Source organism: Hypanus sabinus, chromosome 24 (assembly GCF_030144855.1).
Source record: "Hypanus sabinus isolate sHypSab1 chromosome 24, sHypSab1.hap1, whole genome shotgun sequence".
NCBI lineage: Eukaryota > Metazoa > Chordata > Chondrichthyes > Myliobatiformes > Dasyatidae > Hypanus > Hypanus sabinus.
In genome coordinates, this window is record NC_082729.1 from 15,072,802 (window position 1) to 15,095,910 (window position 23,109).

General features: G+C 41.8%; 1 protein-coding gene across 8 annotated transcripts in view; it reads right to left on the bottom strand.

Moving 5' to 3' along the window:
- Positions 1-23,109, bottom strand: part of pum1 (pumilio RNA-binding family member 1) — a 124,628-nt gene that overhangs the window by 75,935 nt on the left and 25,584 nt on the right. For 7 of the 8 annotated variants that reach the window (XM_059949345.1, XM_059949344.1, XM_059949343.1 and 4 more), the window contains exon 4: positions 17,057-17,549. In XM_059949345.1, the coding sequence (XP_059805328.1) occupies positions 17,057-17,512 (456 nt within the window). In that variant the 5' untranslated portion in view covers positions 17,513-17,549. Of the gene's footprint in view, positions 1-17,056; positions 17,550-20,153; positions 20,269-23,109 lie in introns of those variants that run through there. The other variant, XM_059949342.1, reaches the window with a different exon arrangement.

Here is a 23,109-nt window from a genome sequence, read left to right on the forward strand (position 1 = left end):
ACCATTGTCACATTTCATTCAAAGCTGTATTAATTTCAATGCATCATTCAGCATCACACAGCTCCCAACTCCATCATAGTTGGGGAATGACAAAAATCTGGACAGCTTTTATTTAAGTCAATGCAAAACATAAAAGTACAATTTAACTTTCACACTGAAGCATGTAACCATATAACCATAAAACAATCACAGCACGGAAACAGGCCATCTTGGCCCTCCTAGTACGTGCCGAACTCTTAATCTCACCTAGTCCCACCTACCCACACTCAGCCCATAACCCTCCACTCCTTTCCTGTCCATATACCTATCCAATTTTACCTTAAATGACACAACTGAACTGGCCTCTACTACTTCTACAGGAAGCTCATTCCACACAGCTAACACTCTCTGAGTAAAGAAATACCCCCTCGTATTTCCCTTAAACTTCTGCCCCCTAACTCTCAAATCATGTCCTCTCGTTTGAATCTCCCCTACAATTAATGAAACAGCAAGAAAATCAAGAACTGCCTACATAACAAACCCTACCTAAAGCAACAGGTACGACTATAACATTAGCAGTAAATACCTTCCTCTTCAAACAGAAAGTGTTACAGCTGAATGAATGAAGCGAAGATATGCATTTTGAAAAACTGTACATAAAAATTCTGGGAAGTCATACAGGTTAAGTGTATTGTGAATTATAAAAAGTCTGCAGGTGCGAAGGAAACTCACTCAAAGTGCTGGAGAAACTCAGCAGGTAAAACAGCATCTATGGAAATGAAAAGGTTGTCTGCGTTTCAAGCCGAGACCCTTCTCCCATCCTGAAGAAAGGTCTCGGCCCGAAACGTCGACAATCTATTAATTTTCACAGATGCTGCCTGACCTGAAGAGTTCCTCCAGCATTTTGTGTGTTGCTCTGCATTGTGAATTAAGATACTTTTCAGCTCACTTCACCCTGCTGAGAGAAGTCTGCATGAACCTTTGGAGATGGGTCGTATGTGAAGCTAGAGAATATGCACAGTTCACAAGAACCATCTTCTGTCCACTAAAAAATATTTTCACCAGCAGGTGGTGCTTCCAAACAGGCAAGGAGGTTGAACATCCCAACAGAATTGAAGGTTAAGGGCAAGCTGGCACCTAATACACCGCAAGTTCACATAGCAGGAACTGTATGTGACTTTGAACTAATGATCTACAATTCCAAGTGATACTTCCCTTTTATCATTAATTCTTTTCTGGCTGGATTCTCACAAAATAAAGTTCACACTATCAACCTTCCTTAAGTTTATTTAATTTTATCTTTATAATCTTCAGACTTTAATTCATCTAAAGATCATTTATTTTCTTTTTTAACCGTTTTACTATTCTGAACCGTGGCACTACCGTGAAAGACAAACTTGAGTCCTACACCATATTCTATGTGCAAGTATAATACATCAGAAAAGGCACCATGCAAAGCTGAAGCATCAAGTTACTGACACGATCATAGTTCATTTTACTCCTGCCTACCGCGTGGCTCACAATGTTTATAAAGTAACTCCTGTAATTAGGTCACCAGCAGAGAAGAACATCTGGAATATTCTCAGGATTCAGCTACAGAGAAGGAGACAATTGTATCGTAAGATGTAGGAGCAGAAGTGGGCCATTTGGCCCATTGAATCTGCTCCACCAATCATGGGCTGATTCAATTCTTCCAGTCACCCCACTTCCCTACCTTAATCCCATACCCATACCCTCTGATACCCTGACTAATCAAGAACCTATCTATCTCTGCCTTAAAGCTTAAGTTTGTGAGTTGCACCTGGTAGAACAGAGTGTGGGAATAAAGGAATCCTATTCTGGTTGGCTGCCAGTTACCAAAGGAGTTCCACAGGGATCGGTGTTGGGACCACTGCTTTTTAGAATGTCTATAATTTGGACTATGGGTTTAATGGATTTGTGGCTAAATTTGCTGATGATACAAGGATAGGTGGAGGAGCGGGTGGTGTTGAGGAAACAGAGAACTTGCAGAGAGACTTAAGATAGTTTAGGGGAATGGGCAAAGTGGCAAATGAAGTACAATGTTGGAAAGTGTATGGTCATGCACTTTGGTGGAAGAAATAAACAAGCAGGCTATTATTTAGATGGGGAGAGAATTCAAAATGCAGAGATGCAAAGGAACTTGGGAGTCCTTGTGCAGGATACCCTAAAGGTTAACCTCCAGATTGAGCCAGTGGTGAAGAAGGCAAATGCAACGTTGGCGTTCATTTCTAGGGGTACAGAAGATAAGAGCAGGGATGTGATGTTAAGGCTCTATAAGACACTCGTGAGACCACACTTGGGAGTATTGTGCACAGTTCTGGGCTCCTTATTTTAGAAAGGATATACTGACATTGGACAGGATTCAAAGAAGATTCATGAGAATGATTCCAGGAATGAAAGGGTTACCATATGAGAAACAGCTGGCAGCTCTTGGGTTGTATTCCCTGGAGTTCAGAATAGGGTGGGGGAAGAGAATCTCACAGAAACATTCTGAATGTTAAAAGGCCTTAACAGATTAGATATGGCAAAGTTATTTCCCATGGTAGGGGAGTCCAGGACAAGAGGGTTCGACTTCAGGATTGAAAGACAAGTCATTGGGTGCATTCAAGGCAGAGATAGATCGGTTCTTGATTAGCCAGGACATCAAAGGGTGGGGAAGGCAGGGGAGTGGGGGTGACTGGAAGAATTGAATCAGCCCATGACTGAATGGCGGAGCAGTCTCGATGGGCCAAATGGCTTACTTCTGCTTCTATATCTTATGGTATTAAATACACCCAATGACTTGGCCTCCACAGCCACTCATGGCAACAAATTCCACAGATTCACCACCCTCTGACTAAAGTAATTTCTTCACATCTCAATTCTAAATGGACGCCCTTCAATCCTGAAGTTGTGCCCTCTTGTCCTGAAATCCCCTACCATGGGAAATAACTTTCCATATCTAATCCGTTCAGGTCTTTTAGCATCACAAGATCTCTTCACTGAAAGTACGAAATTAACTTGGGGAAAAAAAGGGAGCAATGGTTTCTACAATCACATTAAGATTGTATGCAACTTCTAATATGGAACCCAGCAACTCCCCCCACCAATTTTGTAGACTAGTTCTTATCCCATGCTGTTTGTACGCAGATTTATCATAAACATAGTTAAGATCAAGACCGTTTCACTGAAGTACTCACAACATATCTTAAAACAAGCTTTATCCCAAAGTTCCGTTGTAACCACCATAGTTTATTCTAAGTGGTCTCTGCAGAAGACAAGTCAATTTTTAAACTCAGTTTCCAACTGAGAGTTAGAACAGGACAAAGGTTTGGTGCGTATCAAAACAATTTACTGAAGCTCTGGTGGATCGATGTATTTATTGAGATGCAGCCTTCCACCCCTTCTAGCCACACCGCCCAGCAATCCCCCAATTTAATCCAAGCCTAATCGCACAGTAATTTACAACGACCAGTAATCTACCAACCAATTTGTCTCTGGACTGGGGGGAGGGAGAACTGGAGCACCTAGAAGAAACCCACATGGTCATGGGGAGAACATGCTAACTCCTTACAGGCAACAGCAAGAATAAGAACAGAGAACATGCGATGCTTTATATAACTCACTGTAAACTCCTTTTCATTACTTAACGGGTGAAACTTCACTCAACTTCAGTTGAAATGTTCTCACTAACTATGGGCTCACTTTCAAGGACTTTTCATCTCATGTTCTCTATATTTATTGCTTACTAATTTATTATTTCTTACTTTTTGTATTTGCATAATTATCCTTTGAACACTGGTTGAACACCCAAGTTGGTTCAGTCTTTCATTAATTCCATTATGGTTATTATTCTAATTTGGATTTATTGAGTATGCCCACAAGAAAATGAATTTCAGTGTTATATATGGTGATATACGTACTTTGATAATAAATTTACTTTGAAATTTATTGAGATACAGTTCAGAATTGGCCCTCATAGCCACACTGCACAGCAATCCCCCGATTTAACTCTAGCCTAACTAGAGGACAACTTACAACTACCAATTCACCTACCAACCAGTACATCTTTGGACTGTGGGAGGAAACCAGAGAACCCAGAGGAAACCCACGCGGTCACAGGGAGCTGACAGGCAGTTGCAGGAACTGAACTTTAAAGTATTGTGCTAACCGCTACACTACAGCTCACCCTGCAGTATTTGGTTGGTTTAAAATAAACTGCTCAATAAAGCTGGGCAGCCTTCAACAGCATTGCTGCTTCTGCCATCAAAGCCCTTCACATGATAGGGTTGGAACACATTGGGGATAGATATATTGAATGTTTGCTGACTTGTACCCCTCAGGTTGGGCAAGACTAGAACTAGAAGTTTACAGTGAAACCTGAAATGTTTACACTGTAAGACCATACGAGCAGAATTAGGCCATTTGGCCCATCGAGCCGGTTTTATCAATTCATTATGGCTGATATGCGGTGAATCTGAAGGGGAACTTCTTCACTCAGAAGGAGGCATAAGCTAGAAATGGCAGATGTGAGTTCAACTGTAACGTCAAAGAGAAATTTGGATAGGTACATGGAGAGAGGTATGGAGGACTATGAAGGTTGATAGGTCTAGGCCAGGCATGGGCAAACTACGGCCCGGGGGCCATATGCGGCCTGTTAAGCTTTTTAATCCGACCCGCAGAACTTGATTAAATTATATTAATAAACCTTAACGTTTTTTCCCCACAATTCTGGCGTTTTCCCAGTAGATGACGCACTCTATATACATTGACCTTTGTTGAGGTGCAGCGTATTACTCCACATTTGCGCTTTACTCTTTGTTCGGCTCTACCTATTTGTGTGAACAGGCGTTCAGCGTCATGAACATCAACAAAGCCAGCCACAGATCCAAGTTAACTGACCAACACCTCAGATCCATCCTGAGAATCGCCACAACAAAACTAAATCCAGACTTTGAAGCGCTGGGTAAAAAGGGAGACCAACAACACTGTTCCCACTGAAATTAAAAATAAGTTTCTTCGTTGTGTTATGTAAAAAATGCAATTGAAAATATTTTTTTCAATAAGCCTTACATGTTACATGTCATTTCTGTTAAGTGATGGACATGAGTAGTGCGCAGGTGCACGTAAGTTCTCAAAATAAAAAAAATGCGCTCCAGATCAAATAACGCGCTCCGCATACCGGCGCGCTGTCACTGTTCTGTCCTTGTGCTGGTCGTTGTTGAGTTTTGGCACAGGGGACAATTGAATAAGAAGGAGCAGGACAAGTAGACCTGCATCTCCTACCGTTTTTGAAATAAAGACAGTCAGGAGGAGAGTGATGATGATAATATCTTGAAGGATAACAGAATTTTCAGTGCTTTAAAATAATAACTGTTACTATTAAAAAAGCTGTATTTTATTCATTTAATTTTCAGTGATTTAAAAGTCATTTCAATAAATAGCTAAATACCATGGGACTTCAAAGACAGATATTTTGTTGTAATGCATTTGTTCATTTTCAATTGAAACTAAAGCACATGTTTTCTACATATCCCATGATATTTTATTTTCTCTTATGAGGTGTATTATCAAAACACTCCGTCCATCTGCTCCTGGTCCGGCCCCCCCCCCCGTCAAATTTTAGAACCCTTTGTGGCCCACAAGTCAAAAAGTTTGCCCACCCCTGGTCTAGGCTAAAGAGCAGGCTGCAAACTAGATGGGCCAAAGGGCCTGTTTCTGTGCTGTAGTGCTCTAAAAGTTGGCTAGATAGTCCCCGAGTTACGAATGTCAGATTTACAGACAACTCGTACTTATGAACTGAGGAAGGAGAACGCCGTCCACCATTTTAAGTCAGATCACGATGCCGTCCTCCATTTTAAGTCATTGTCATTGACACTGTGTTGAGTGTTTAACTTTGTATTTGGCTTAAATTTTTCTTAGTAAGATTCACCCTGACGACCCGACCCCCCCCCCCCGGTTCTGGTCCGCTGGTGGCACAACGAGATCAGCGCCGGGCTGGAGAACGGAGGTTCGATCCAGTGACAGACCTCTCCCAAGCAGCGCCTGGTTGATGTCGAGCACGCAACTCCACCACACAAAAAAAAACACTGCCACCTCCAGTTTAAATTCCCACACGGAATATTGTGGAGGATCAAATATCCAAACCCAGCATAGCCCCCAGTTGTCCCATTTAGCCTGTCGTAGAGAGGTGGTCCTTAGGACCCAGTGGACTTCAGAAGCCAGCGGAGCTCAGGACCTGCTGCCCGCAATGTTTCTGTTCCATTGATGGGAAGCGATCACGATTGAAAATAAAGTGGAAATAATAACGCGTTTGGAAAGAAGTGAAATGCCATCGGTCATTGGAAAAGCATTAGGCTACAGTTGGTCAACGACTGGAACAATTTTAAAGGATAAAGTTAGAATAATGGAGCATGTGAAAGGCCCTTTCCCAATGAAAGCTACAATTATTACTAAGCAAAGCAGTGGTTTAATTATTGGAATACATACATTTTTTGTTTTATATGCATAGAAAGGTAAAATATATACTATATACTAAGACAACCGTTTGACTAACTGACGCTAAATAATACCGGATGTACTTGTTCCGACTTACATACAGACTCAGGAACGGAACTCGTACATAACCCGGGGACTGCCTCAAAGTACTATCCAGTGCTCGCATTCAATCTACATTCTATCAACAAGTAGTTCAAACAGCAATAGCATAGCAATTTAATTAGTCTTCACTAGACTTCTTTTCTAAAAATGTGTGTAATGTTACCAAAGCAGCAGCCGGGCAATTTCCCCCCTCTATTCTTTCAAATGCAATTGAAACAATGGATTATGACAACCCTGATCAGAATTACTTGCTTTTGTCTAAGAAATATAAAGCAACATTAAAAAAAAAGATACAACAGGTCACAAGGAAATTGGTAGTCATCGCTTCAGTTTTCTATGAGGTATACTTATTTGGCACTGCACTGGGACATTCAGCATTCCAACAGCTATTGAATTATTTCCTTAATAAGAGAATCATAACATTTGTTAATGTAGAGCTTTAGAATTTGTAAGGGCTTCCCTGATGGCTTAAGGCTAATTGACAGAGCGATACAGCACATAAATTCAATTCTATTTTTCAGCCTGGGCCCTGCGACCCAAGTTGACCGCAGCTACAGTCAACACCAGTAGTCTCTGCAAAGACCTTTTCTTAAAAAAAATAGGGAGGAGAGTGATGGAGGACATTTGCAAAACCTTCACAATGATATCATCTCTACTGAAATTTTCCATTAATGCAATTTCGGCAACACACATCACATTTCTCCACAAACCTGTTCTCCTCCTCTAAGCAGACTACCTGTAGTTACTCAAATCACTATAAAGCCCACTGGGGTACAGAACCAGACATGTGCTCATCCTAAATACTAACTGTATCCCAGAAAACTGCACAACACACACTCAACCCTGCACCATGGAGGAGAGAAGCATACAACCAAAAACCAACATCCAAATAATGGTTAAATTCTGTCCAAACTTATATGAGTAGCTTCCTCTTAAAACTGATCTAAACTGCTTCACATCTACGCACACAAATTGCTCAAGAAACTCTACAGTCCAGGCAGCATCTATGGAAATAAACAAACAAATCAACGTTTCAGGCCGTGACCCTTTTTCAGGATTGATGAAGGGTCTCGGACTGAAACATCAAATATTTACATCTTTTTCTCCCCACAGATGCTGCCTGGCCTACTGAGATCCTCCAGCATTTTGTGTGTGATGGTTTGGATTTCCAGCACCTGCAGATTTTCTCGTGTTTGTAATCTCGTTCAGATCAGTATAGTGAACGTGGAATTATCGGGCCTGCTCAAAGGCCTTCATCAATTCAGTGTGAAGGATTATTACCCTCAAAACCGTTAACCCATACATAAACAATCGGTCATTATTTGTCCAATATACCCTTGATGTACCAAATGCATTTGCCACTTGCTACTTTCTATGGCAGAGACCTGAAGCCTGTCCCATTATAAGCCCATAAATGAAAAGCAGCACTCTCAAGCCTACTGACGGTCAAAATTATTGAGACCAAGTCTGTGTGGCTGAGATTCAGAGAAAATTAGAAATATGGAAATACTAAGGACGTTTTTTTTTAAAAAAAAGGAAAAAACTGAAGCTAAGACATTCAACTCAATTATTTGTATATAAATTTGGTGAACTTGCTCTTCTCCCCCCTCACAGCCAGTCCTCTCCATTGAAAGGGGAAAATCCTGAAACTACACCATATCTAACCTGCCGCAGGTCGATTAGGCAGATTCCCAACGCAACACTGCTGAACTCATCAGGAGGGCAGGAGTACGGTCAAAATGGCAGCTGTAAGGATCTGAGGAAGCTTGAAACTTATTTAATATAAGCTATTCTCAGTATTTTGGATTGGCAACCTGACTCATGCGAGACAAGTACACTAATAACTCTAACACCCACAGCTTCATGGTTATTAGTTCAGTAACCAATAAACACAGGAACTATGCAGGCACAATTCATGACTTGGACTGTAGAAATTCCACACCAGTATCTTAATGGGGCACAGTAAAGTTGGGGTTATGTTACTGGACTAGTCTTTCAGGAAGCCTAGACTAATGACCAATTAAGCTTAAATTCTACCTGAGCCGCTGAACATTTTAGATCTAGATCGGAGCTTACTAAATGATTGTAGTGTTGTAAACATTTATCCAGTTCAATGAGTTTTGCTATACCACCCTTAGCTAGTGTGGTATAAAGTTCACAATGGTAACAGCTCTTTGAAATGGTCCAGTAATGAAGGTCACCAGAAATGGGAAAGAAATGCAGGCTTCTCTAACAACTGTATTCCAGGAATGAAAATTATTCGTGAAACTTACTACCATAACTTGCCTAGTCAGCAAAAATCCACACTCATCCAAATACAACGAAAAAGATCAAGTGTGTGCTAAGATAAAGCACATGGAAATCACGGAACTATTCCTTCTCCTTGCACTCACTGGTCAAAAAAAATTCATAGCTTTTTTCTGATTACTCTAGAAAAACATAAAAATGCTTATATTTGCAAGATTTATACAGTGAATATGTTGTATATAAATTATAGACAAAATAGATTTTCTCTCCATGGTTCAGATACCCAGCAGGGCATCATGGGGGTTAGTGCTTGGGGGTGTCAAGAGTTCAGAGTTCAACGCCCCACACTGTCTGTAATGAGTTTGTATGTTCTCCCAGTGACTGTGGGTTTCCATGGTGCTCTAGATAATTGGTCACTGTAAGCAGTCCTGTCATGAGGCTAGTGTTAAATAGGTGTGTTACTGGATGGTGCAGAAGAGCCTGTTCTGCATTGTATAGTTAAATAAATACCTGTTTAAACTTATTTCAAAGAGCCCACAGAAAAATTATCACTTTGAGGACACCAGTTTCTAAAATCTGTATTTTAAAAATTGGTCCTTTATTCAATGAATAGTTTCTAACCAAAATGAATATATAGGATATAATGACAATCTCTAGGAAACAGAATCACAAAAAAAAAACATTTTTGCAAGAGAATAAAACTTTTCCAACTTTAACCTGAAGCTTGATTTCAAGTTCATCTTAATAACCTCCTGAAGGTGCCGATTTGTGCTAAATATGCATTTCCTGCACCTCAGTTAAGTAACTGTTTGAAATGAGAATGAAGTATGAATTCACAATTGATTGAACTTCAGACAGCCCACAAATGGTGATTCCAATGATAAGTGGTTAACAGTTAAGTACAGGAACCAATCTGCTTTCCTTTTCCAGAATCTGGAGTTTACAGAGAAGCAAAATCAATCTGCACATCAGGAACTGCAGCTGCCTTCCTTGTGCTGAACTAATCAAGTGAACTATTCAGATATTCCTGTATGGCACAAGTCTAAAATCAGGGTTCTGGTTCCCTGGAATGGCAACATGAAGGTGGAGAAAGAAACTTAAACTGAAAAGAACACCTTTTTCCTTAAAAACTTAAAAGGCCAACTGTTGATGAAATTTCAAGTAACTGAAATTCTCCTTAGTAGCGATGGGGAGATTACAAAAGGACCTGCAGATACCACTGAAGGGTGTTGACAATTGCAACCAAGAATGCAATGACATGCAGCAATTAACTCCTCCTGCAGAAATTATACTTTTTAAGTCACAGCTTGCCGATTCACTGAGACAAGCATTCCAGACCCAGCTCCACTCAAAGAGCCCAAATTGCAGCTTGACCCACGTTCACGACCCTGGTCGCACACCTAATCACAACACTCCCAATGCTTTCCTTTCAAATCAGCTGACCTATCCAGATACGAATAACCAAATTCACATAACTAGTTTGTGTCTACAGACTAAAGGCAAAACAGAAACCAAGGTTTAGGATGGGCAAGGTAAGCTTTCAGAGGCAAATCCAATTGAGTATCTTCTCTGATATTAAGAATCCCAGCATTTCTTTGCAAGGGACATTGGCAAGAAATAGCTTAATCTAACATTTAAAAACTCCATACAAGCAGCCAAAGCAAAGGCCAGGACTAAATTAGAAAGATTTTCCACAGAGGCAAGGCAACCTACATTGCAGGGAGAAGATTAGATTCAAAACCTACCTATTCACTTGAGCTAAGCAACTGTCCTTGGAAATCCGAAATAAGAACAGAAAATGCTAGAAAAACTCAGCGTGTCAGGCAGCACGTGGAAAGAGAAACAATATTTCCAGCAGTTCCAATCAGAACTGCACAGATGTCTTAATCCTGAAAACATTAGATCTTTTCACAGATGCAGTTTGCTTGCCTGAGTACTTTCAGCATTTTAAGCTTTTACTGCACATGCATTGTGAGATGCAGAGCGGCTGCACTGAGGGAAATTTAAAAACATGAACTTTACTCAGAATCGGTACCACATAAGACATACTATAAGTTAAATGTCTACTTTGCATGGGGTTGAACCAAAAAAAAAACAGGAGTTGCAGCTCCGAACCAAATTTGGTCATGGGTAGTTCATTCTAGTTCTCTCTTTTACAACTTCTGCAAGATTTGCAGATCAGCTGGTCAACAACTCGTTAAATGACCCAAAAGCAATACTACCTTCCTATAATAACCATATTTATCAACTTTACTCCCTTCTACCTGAAGATCTGCAGGTGGTTGAGGAAGATCACAAAACATTGTCAAACTAAGAGGAATCTTTTTTACTTTACTCTAGTTGTTTTTTTATTAAACTGAGGTGAGATACGGAAATTTATTGCTGTAGAGTGGACTACTTTTGCAGCAAAAAATGAATAAGGCACATGCCATTTATCTTTCTAGGAAGATGTTAAAAGCAAGGAAGAGGTGTCCAGAGTAAAACAAGGCAGTTGGATTGGTTAAGCTAACACTCCAAAAAGGAACTGGTACAACGGGTCAAGTAGGTTCTCAAGAGATCCACAATAAAACCTTCTAGCTCCCAGAAGTGATTATCCATCAAGCAATACATGCTTAATCTTACAAGTAATTTTTTAACATTAAAATTAACATTATGATCTCACTCCTTAATTCTGGTTAAAAAGACTGCATTTCAAAATCTCCCAATGTTTTTTTCTCCCTATTGATTTTGCCAATGGCTCATTTCTCAAAGGTGATGGCTGTGAGCACTCCCAGGTCACCCCTGCTCTACAAGTGGTGGTATTCTTCCCACAGTGATAGTGAGGGTAGTCTTTTATAGCAATTGCTTTACTTCTCACCAAGACTGAAAAACATTAAAGGACCAGGCTAGGGTAAGAAACCTCCTAGCAAGAATTCTGCAAATTTACAGGATGGTTACAGTCAACATTTCCAGTAATCAGAATGCTTGAAAAAGTTATTCAGAATAGGGATATTTCCTGACCCAGAGGACACTTAACAGACAATAAATGGTCACCAAATATGGCCACATCTGAAATCACTGTCTTTTTTAAATAATAAAAAAGTTATGAAGTAGGACACCGAGTTCAAGAATCAGTCACAATACATTTGAACTGTGGGACTATATTGTCTTCTTCTTTAATGCAATATGAACTACTGGAGGGTTTTTAAGCATTCACATTACAATCATGCTCATTTCTTCTGGAAGCAACAAATAAGCTACCCAATCTACTGTCGCAATTTCATTTCAAGCAAGGTTTGAACTCTTTGGGAAAAAAAATTAGTTTCAGAATCTTAAGCAATAAACTTTGTGACGATCACCAATTCATGAGTCGTTGACTGGTACGCTTTTCAACAGGGAAACCATTTTAATTTCAATCAGTTTTAGCTTCCATTCCATTGTAGAGCACTAAAGCTCTCTTATATGGTATTGTACCAGTAAAAAATAACTTGCTTCAGTCAAAGTGATTTTGACTTTGGAAGAAATAAATCAAGCAGTTTTATTTGGGCATAATTCAAACAAAAAATGGCACGGAACCTAAAGAGGTGTTAAGTGTGTTGACTGATAGCTTGAGCAGCAAGAAAGATTTTCTTTGGAAATGCAGAAAATTGTAGGATTTAGAAGGGAAATGGCAGAAGAGCATGCCAAACAATTGCAGGAATGATGCGAAAGAACAATAGGAGGATGCATACCCCTAGTTTTGTTTATAGGTCTGTAGATGTTATTGGTGAGGTACAGAGGCAAGGTGACAGATTTCTTACCCAGGATATTATTAAACCAGAAAAGTTCAGTGATGTTCCTTCCATCAATCCAGCCATTTCCTATTCCTCTTTCATGCTACTTTGATTAAACTTCCCTAGCTTCCTTATGTGGGGTCACAGGTAAAATGGTGGGAGAGGGAGTTACATCATCATAACATGAAACACATGGTTATAAGAACTCCATCACCCAAGCCCCACTGCAAATGGAGGAGGGTTGGACATGGGGCTAGCAACTGCATCTCGTAAAATCTCACAGCTACAGAAATGCCAACGGAAGCTCCAAAGATCTCATCCCTGGGAGAAGATTGATCCTCACCTAGAAGGCTTATGAAATAAAATGGTGGAAACAGAAGCCACGGGACCAACTTCGTTTGGCCCACGACAGATGACTCTAGTGAGCTGCTGTTTGCAGCCTACTCCCCAGCAGGGGCGACAGGCTTAAGAATGATTATCAGATTGGATCAATTCAGACAACAGTGAGAATTTTACATTAGAAGCACCAAAGAGCGAAAGGCAACAGAGATTCGCAAGGGCAGAAGAACAAAAAGTATTAGTGACTGAACAAAGGAAAGAGAATTTCAGAAATGCTAGCTTACAAATGAGACAGGCAGAACGACACTCAGAGCAATGTTGGAACAATCAAGCTGGGAAGCTGCAAAAAGTTCCCATTATCCTGCCTGCTCCCAAACCATTACCATTTCTTTATTATAGAACATGGAGATTAAATGACATTTTTAATATTAATAGTAATACATGTAATTTACACATTTTAATATTTTACTTAAAATTGCAAAGATGATACTGGTGAATGGATGCCCTTGCTCGGCCAGGAATATGAGAGGTGAAGAGAAATTGCCATCAGTGGCTGCTACTTTAAGTCAGCCAAACTGAAGACTTATGGTTAAACAGCCACTGAATATAACCCTGCTCTCCACACCCTCAAACTACACAGCATGCTGGATAATATTTTCACACCCATCAAGAAAAATTAATTTACCCCAAAAGCGATCTTTAACAGATAGCTACTTTCAAAAACCATTTGTTGCATCAGGACTTAAAGGTGAGCCAACTCACATGTACTTTCATTCTAAATGCAACCTTAAACATGCTGATTTACCAAAAGTATTTAGAAGTATTCTTTCCAATTCGTGTTTACAATGGTTAATTGTACAACACTGCAATGTCAACTTGCTGTTGCCAATTTCTTGGAAGTGTTCCGGAATATTCTGTACTAAATTGCTTATCTTGGCTGCATCAACTCTATAAATCAGGATCCATAATCACTAACTTACCAACAAGTTGAAAACAATTAAGCAAGGTTTATACCAAAAGAATCTGCAGACAAAATTTACAAAAAGACAGTATGTGTGTTAGTAATTACATTTTTGCTCAACCCCTCGCTCCTTATGAAAGCATCAGCACCTGCTCTTTCTGGTCCCAAGAGGACCAGCAGCCTCACAATACCTTCCCCAAGCAGACAAGAGGATATAGATAAATTTAGAGAGTTGTCAGATAAGAGACAGTGAAGCCCTATCCTTCCTCTAGAATTCCAAGCTGCTTTCTCTTTCCCCCACCCCATGCTATCACCACAAATCAAAGCAAATGCAGATCTTTCTCATTGATTACACATACAGCCTGATTTACTGAGATAGGCAAAGCCCAGCTTCTAGATTTCTTCAGCTCCCCATGCTGGGGTTGTTTTTGTTCAAGGAATATACAAGTAAAAATTACAAACTCCCCAAACTAATTGGCAAAGGCAGCAACTTTACAGTTCCAAAATACAGAAGGATTCAGTTTAATTTCTGACCTGTGCTTGATAAGATCAGAGCTAAGCATGAATGTTCTTTAAAAATACTCTGAGTACAATCCCTCATTAATTGCTGAGACTATATCCACAACTATCAAATTTGGATCAGATTCCTTGTCTCTTTGCTCTAACCATTTCATAATGGTCACCGAGGCAATAAACCTGAGAAAGTTCATCATAGTAAAGTAGCCCATAGATTACAGGAACGTGCATCTGGGTGGAACAAAACTGTTGCATTCGTTTACAAAAGAAAGTCCGCAGATACTAAAAATCTAGAGCAACGCACACAAAATGCTAGAGAAACTCGGCATGTCAGGCTGCACCTATGGAGACGAATAAAGAGCCGACGTTTCGGGCCAAGATCCTTCATCAGTCCTGAAGAAGGGTCTTGGCCTGAAATGTCAACTGTTGATTCCTCTCCATAGATGCTGCCTGACCTACTGAGTTCCTCCAAAATTCTGTGTGTGTTGCTGTGTCTTAACCATTGTCCAACATCATTATTCATTGTAATTCAGGACTGCTGTTAATAAACCAAGTATATCTGAAACACTTAACTCCATTTCTCTTCCCACAAGCCATCCTATCTGCCCCACACTGTGCAGATTCGGGGTGCCAAAGGGGCATGTTTCTACATTGCATTGTTTTAACCACAGAGGCTTTGAACAAATATCCCTTCCAAATGTCCCAGCACAAGGTGCTTAAAACAAAAAGAAATCAAGTTAGCCTTCATGCGATGTTATTATTTTATTCCTTCCTGCAACCATCTTCAAAGCCGCTGGTAAGAGGCTACTCACTCCAATAAAATTAGTTGTGCTTCCACAGTTGAAATGAATCCTGAAAGTGGCCTTTTTGCGGGACGTAGAACAGATTTGCTTCCCATCCACTGAAAGTTTCCTGCTCAATTACAGACTATGAAATTCGTATTAAAACAGACGTGCAAATTAAGTGGTCTGTTCTGGACTCAATGTTTCTGACGAACAGGACCACATGCAGGGAAGATACAGAGAACTGTATTCGAAAATTAAATAGGTGCACAAAGATCAAAAGCTGTGCATTACTGTTTGAGAATTACAAGTTAGTTTTATGCATTCTTAACAGTACTATTGACCTTACCCAAAGTGAAATGCAATTTTTGCAATTCTATATACAGGAGGGGGGAAAAAAAGTGTCCCCTGCTGCCAGCTAGGTTAAAGACATGCAAACCAAAATGCCACCGACCACGAGTGACCAACAGATCTACATTTAATTAGGTTGGTACTTGAGGGACAGTCCAAATTAACCCCGGTGTGCTCAGACTTGATTTTTTTTTAATTGCTCTTGACTAGAGGGCAATGCCAAGTATGTATTACCAATTATTAATATTGGTGAAAAGGTAGCGGTTGGCCTATGCTACTTCAGCCTTTGTGCCTGGAGTCTTGAGGCAATGGGAGAAGACTTTTTTTAAAAAGTTTTAAAAAAGCTATTATTTTAATTCTGCATTATATCCAGCGAATCCGGGTGCAAAACTTGCCGAGAGAATTTGTAAAGACAGGAACATTTCAGTGACACACCCACCAAAAACTGTTGCTGTGTCTTTACTGAGTGTGATCTATGACTTGGAACCTTTGAAAGCATTTACAATGAACTGTTTTTCCTAGTTTCTGCATCATTAGGTAGACAACTGCAATTCACAGACAAGATCAAATCAAAAAAAAAGACAGGTGACCAGATAATCTGCTTTCATAGCAATTAAGGGCAAATTTTGGCATGAACACTGAACTTCCCAAAATTTCAGTTGGTTTTAAATTTCCAAACGAATCCTCAATTAACACCTTCCTGAAAAATTGTCATGAAGAAAGATGCATTTACTTAGTACTGTATCAAAATATCTTGATTCAATAAAGTATAATATAAACTTTTGTTTCTGTTGTTAGAAATTATAAACTTTTTTTTTCTCTCTCTCTCTGCTGTTGCTCGAGACCTCTCGTGTGGACACTGCCCACAGGTCTGGTCACCATATTATTAAAAAGAAAATGAGGCATTGGAGATGGTTCGGGGTATCAGAGATTTCATCAGAACTGCATGCAGTAGAAAGGCAAGCCAGGCTCAAAATAAAGCTGAGTGGTATGAGTAACAAGTTTACATTTACAATAGGAAATGGAGAAACTCTTTTCATTTCCTCAAAGGAAGGAGATGTAGGGCAGCTACCATTATATTTAGCAGGATTATTTAAGAGATCCTTCACACCCCCAAAGGATTTGGAACTCACTGCACGGTGCAGCTAGTGTGCACTCCAAGCAAAGGTGTCCAACAGAAGAGCATAGGATATACTGACAGTTTGATAAGGAGCAAAGGGAACCAACTTAAACTTGGAGAAAAAAATCAGCAGATGCTGGAAATCCAGGCAACACACCACAAGTGCTGGAGGAACTTAGTAGGCCAGGCTGCAGCTACAGAGAAGTGTTCAGGGCCAAGACCCCTCATCAGGACTGGTCTGTATCTACACTGAAAATAATGCAGATCTGGATTATGATTGAAACTTACTGCTTTAGCTTCATTCAACAATTGAGCCAGACTCTATACAGGACTTGGGACTGTAAAGAGATCGAGGCTTAAAGCTCCAGCAGAGTATTACTAAAGATGATCTATGGAAAATGTCACTGACCTGGTGATGTTCAACATGGATGCTGTCGCCTGTCGGCCAGCGGTGCTTGCCGTTGTAGCCACCGCCGCCACCTCCTCCGCCCCCGCCACTACCACCGCCCCCTGCAACTCCACTGCCTCCGCCTCCTCCCAGGTGCTCCCCGGGCTGCCGCTGGAAGAAGTAATCCACCATGGCATCGTCCTGCGAGCGGCCCGCGGCCAGCGCCAGGGCCGGCACCACCACCGGCACGGGGGGCCCCATCGAGCCAGGGCCTTGCGCGGAGACTGAAGCGGCGGCGAGCGCCTGTGAGGCGGCGTGCTGCTGCTGCTGCTGCTGCTGGGGGCCGGCGGAGGAGGGTCCAGTTAGCACCACGGGCATGTTGTGAACGACGCTGTTACCGAGACTGTCCTGAGGCGACGGCGGTGGCGGCTGGTACTGCTGCTGGGGGAGGGTGTCCTGCCAGAGCACTTCATTCATACCTTAAAAACACAGGGAACAACCATCCCACCTAGTCCTGAAAAAAAGAGAAAAGGATAAAACACAACTTTACACAAACATCTCCAGTGCAACATTCTGCTTTCAGTAAAAAATTAAAGAACTCAGTCTTTGCTCTCACTAAAAAAGTGGTTTGATGGCTCCCCATGTGCTGCCTTTGACCTGCTGTTGAAATTGTTAAGCTGGCTCAGCACAGGTTAGATGGGCCGAAGGGCTAGTTTCTGTGCTGTACTTTTCTAAGATATGGTGTTAGAGGCAAATACAGAGGCTTTTAAGAGACGTTTGGATAAGCACATGGACGTAAGGAAGTTGGAGGAATAGGGACTTATAGCGGGTAGGAAGGCTCTTTTTTTGGATTTTTTAAAAATTAACTGGCTCAGCATTGTGGGCCGAAGGGCCTGTACAATGTTCTGAAATGAAAAGCCTGCGCAGTACTGGCTAGATAGGCCAAAGGTTCTGTTTGTGCTGTACTTTTTTTCTGTGGTTGGTGGTAGAGGCAAATACAGGAGAGGCTTTTCCAAGACATTTACATTGGCACACGAATATGAAGATGGAAGGATACAGACACTGTGTAGACAGCTGTGGTAGTTTTTGAGTTTCTTTAAACAATTTACTTTTCAGCTGGTTTGGCGCAACACTGTGGGCCGAAAGGCCTTTACTGTTTGCCCCACCCCCCTTCCCAGAAGGCAATACTTCAACGTAACAGCCCATTACCTGATTTAAACAAGTGTAAGTCAGCACCGAAGGGGAATAGTTTACTGAAGCGTGGTTTGAAGAGCACGTGAATCCCCAACACACCATGTGTTTCTCAATGCAGAAAATCAATCAACAATGGACAAACTCAGGGGCACAGGCCAGGAAAAAAAAAGGTATATATTTAATCTATTTCAATTACAAGGAACATGTTATTTCACCTTTGATGTGCTAAACTGGTAATTTTTATATATCCTTGCTTTAGTTTGCACTATTTGAAAATACAGCAATATTACTTGACAAGCAAGGAGCATTTAACCCCCCCCCCCCCCATGTGTGCTTTGGTGCTGCATCAACAAAGAAGTGGGCCCAAGCTTTGAAAACATGCAGAGTGTGTATTAAAGGTACTGGGTGGGGATATTCTGGTCTTATGAGGAATTCCAAGCCTTCCTGATGTTACTATATCCACTGAATGTAAAATTTATGTATTAAATAACTGAACACTGAGCTAGCAACTTCTGCCCAACATCCTTGTTTTCCACATTATCAAAACACTTTCTAAAATTGTCTTGCCGTTCAATGCAAGCTTCCCTGACTCTTAATTCAAAGCCCAATCCACTGTGCTGTTTTTACACGTTAAGAGGAGAAAATGCATCCAACAACAATAAATAAATTTTAACAGGCTGTGGGCACATGCATTTCAGTGATCTTTTCGCATCTTACTTGTTCCAATCAAATATTTGTTCTGTACAACTACAATGAAGCTAGGTTGCTCAGTAGACATTTTTTTTGTTCAAACAATGTGTTTGTGAAGAACGAGCATTACCTTCAGCTGAATCTAAAGCACTTGGAAGAAACAAGATTCAACATTGTTTGAAGCAAAAAAAAATTAATTGATGCAAAATGTACATATTATAAAACCATGCAAGAGAGTAAAAAAATTACATTGACTTCCAAAGCAAAAAACAAGCTTCTGAAACAGCTACAGTTGGGGGTATATGCATAAGGCATACAACTTTCCTTATTAAGGCCTACACCAGTACACAGCATGAGTTGGGGGGGGGGGGGGAAATCACAATATCTAAACTTAAAGCAAACCCAGACCCAATTTTCATGTTGAAATACAGAATCCTGCTGATTCTGGGCACAGTTTCTTTTTAATCATTAATATTTCAGCCCAGTTTGAAATAAAAATCGGATTTGTAACAATCTTCCCTCTCTTTATTAGCAGACTTTCTACAAAAATTCCCCAGCAACTGAATACCCTATCCAAAAAAAGAAAAAATATTATTTCTCCGAAGAATGCACGAGGTGGCAACATTAATTATTTTTCCAGGGGAATACTTTTGTTGTTTTTGCGTAACTGCAATACCTCCACATTGAAAACACAGGACACATTTCACAACCCTTTTTTTAAAAAAAAATCAAATCTGCATTTCAAGCCTTTTTAAAAAGTAAATATTTTGTACTGAAGAGAACAATTCGAGCATTTCGTGCACTGAAACCAGCCCTCCTTCCCCATTCGTTTCCTGAAATAATTGAAAGAAGCAATTTTTCCATCAAAGTTTAACCATCTGGCTTTGTGCAAGAGGTGGACGGGGGCCTTAAAATTTACCCTCTGTTCCCCCACCCACCCCAACATAAATATGCCCCCCCCTTCTTTTCGGTGCTGCTAAGCCCTTGCCCTCCAGCCCTCTCCTACAACACACGCACCCGCACACATACATGTACACACACACTTACATATACACACACACACACACTACAACAATGGCCCCCGAGCCCAAAATACTGGGCAGAGAAGGGAGCTGGAGGAAAAGTCGCCGCGCAAATTCTGCCTCGCCGGCGCCGCGCCGCCCCGCAATACCGGGCTGGCCGGGTGCGCGGGGGTCCGAGCTGTCGACTGGCGGGGTCAGGTCGGGATACTCACCGGCAGAGCGGGCGGATTGCAGCGGATTGCGGCCCCTCTCAGCCCTCTCTCTCTACAACATGGCGCTACACTGGGACACTCGAGCGCAAAGCATCCTGGGTGAGGGCAGCCTCCCTCCCCCCCCCCCCACTCCACTCCGCCTTTGTTTCACTTGCAGCGCCCAACTTGCAGCGATCTCGCAAACAGGTGACAGCATCCCTCCCCAAACCTCGCAATGCCCTCCCTCGCTGCTGTACTTTCAGGCCCCCGAATGCTGTGCAAAGAAACTCCAAAGTTCCTCCTGCCCAACAAAAGCAACGCGTGCGGTGGAGAAGCTCCCTCCTTTTAAGACAAATGCTGCCTGGCCTGCTGAGTTCCTCCAGCATTTGCAGTGTGAATTGATCTGGATTTCCAGCATCTGCAGATCTTTATCGTGTTTGGGACCTCCCTTTAAAATGTTAATATAATCCCTGAAACCACAGATTCGTTCTGCAGGCAGACTTTGTAAGCAAAAGGTTAAAGTCTATGAAACTGCAGCTGGTTTTTGAAATTGTACAGTTTTAATTATTTTAAAGGTACAATGTGGAATAGGTCCCCCAATTTAACCCTAGCCTAATCACAGGGCAATTTACAACAACCAATTAACCAATCAAACAGTTCGTCTTTGGACTGTGGGAGGGAACTGGGGCACCAGTGGACACCCACACGGTCATGGGGAGAAAGTATAAACTCCTTACGGGCAGCGGCGGGAATTGAACCCGGGTCGCTGGTACTGCAAAGCACTACTGTATTCATAGGCGGTTTTGATAAATTACTGCACAGCCAAGTATTTGTTTTTGGTTACAGACAGCCTTGCTTTTCAATTAGCAAGCCATGCAGCTTAGGAACAGGATTTTTGGCCCATCGAGTCCCTGCTGACTATCAAATCCCTTTGGACTCGGAGGCAATTCGATGTGGCAGAACCAAGGGAGTGGGCCGGTCGCCGAGAACAAGGAAGGCCCGAGATCCAATCGATTTAAGTGTCAGGCCGAATCGGAAAGATCGGGTACAACCCAAATTAAGGCAGGGGGGTCCAGGCCCTAGAACATACCAGAATGGCTGAAACCTACGCTTGGTCGACGATTTAGGTGCCAGGCCAGATTGAACAGGTCAGGGTGTTAGGGCCCTGAAGCGAGAGATGGGCCGGTTCAGCTGGCTGCTATGCGATGTTTACTCGGCTCTGCCCTAAACTAGAGACAAACTGTGGACAAACTCCTCGTGGACTTCAGTTCAGAACGCTTCTTCTTGCGTTTATTGTTTGCTTGATGTGTTCCCCCCCCCCCCCCCCCGTTCATTGGTTGTGTGTTGGTCTTTTTTATGGTTTTTCTTTGGGTTCCTTTGTTTTGTGGCGGCCTATAAGGGGACAAATGTCAAGGTTGTGTAAATTACACAGAATTTGATAATAAACTAACTTAGAACTTTGAAGCGTACATTTACACCCCTCAACTCCTGCACCCCCAGTTTCTATCTCTCATCCACGCTCTAGGGGCAATCTACAGTGGTGAATTAACCTACTTTCGTCTTTGGGATGCGAGAGAAAACTGAAGCACCTGGAGGAGACCTACACAGTCACTGGGAGCAAGCAACACACACAAAATACACAATTCTGTACGTTCTTCCCGTGACCGTGTGGGTTTCCCTCCCACGGTCCAAAGACGTACTGGCTGGTTGGCTCGGGTTAAAGCGCAGGCTCAAAGGGCCAGAAAGGCCTCGTGCCTCAATAAAAAGAAATAGTGAAGGAACTCGGCAGCATCTCTGGAGGAGGAAAAGAAACCAGTCTGACCTCCTTCCTCAGGTCTCGTGTGTCACTCATCATTTTGCGTGATTTGCTCGAGATTTCCAGCATCTTCAGAATATCTTGTGGCCCAAGGACAATGTCAGCTCCAGAGATAAGACCCGGACCCAGATAGCAGCCTGACTCGTGCCTTCCCTCAAAATATTAAATCATACCACAGCTAAGGTTTTAGTATAACATGACCACAGAGGAGTATACTGTCCAATTAGCAGTTTTGATTTTTATTTATTATTATTGTTTTATTGAGATACAGCGTGGAATGGGCCCTTCGAGCCACACCACCCAAAACAGTGGCAGGAATTGAACCCGGGTCATCTGTACTGTAAAATGTTGTGCTAACCACTGTGCTACCGTGGACCCACCGATACAGGCCCTTCGAGGCCCAGATCTCCCAATATAAACCTAGACTAGTCATGGGGCAATTTATACAATGACTAATTAACTGACCAACCAGTATGGTTTGGACTGTGGGAAGAAACTTTAACAACCAGAGGAAACCCACATGGTCACAGGGAGACACCCTACAGGCAGCAGCAGGAATTGAACCCGGGTTGCAACCTGTGAACTGTTGTGCTACCCACTAGGCTACTGTGCGGCCCAGTTTGACAGCACACAAGTTATACCAATTGCTACAACAGCTCTCTAAGTGGAACTATATAAAAGAGGGAAGATTGAAAACCTAAGGGTCAATTCCGGAATTTGGAATACCAACAGGGAAGGGGAAAAAAAACTTTATAAATAGAAGCCAGGAGATTGCCTCAGAATGAGGTGTACCCTTGACTCTTGGCCTATGTTGAAAATATTTAGCCAAGTCATAAACAAGAGAAAATTCTGCAGATGCTGGAAGTCCAAGCAACGCACACAAAATGCCGGAGGAACTCAGCAGGCCAGGCAGCATCTGTGGAAAAGAGTAAACAGTCGGCGTTTCAGGTCGAGACCATGAAGGCTCTCAGCCCGAAACATCAACTGGGTCTCGGCCTGAAACGTCGACTGTTCACTGCCACAGCAATAACACGGAGTTAAAAATGACATTGTGCTCTCACAAGCAAATAATTACAATAGACTTGACACACAGAGGAGGCTGGAGGATTTCGGAGTTCACAAACAGCTGAAGACAAGGACATCAATGGTGGCATGAAGGAG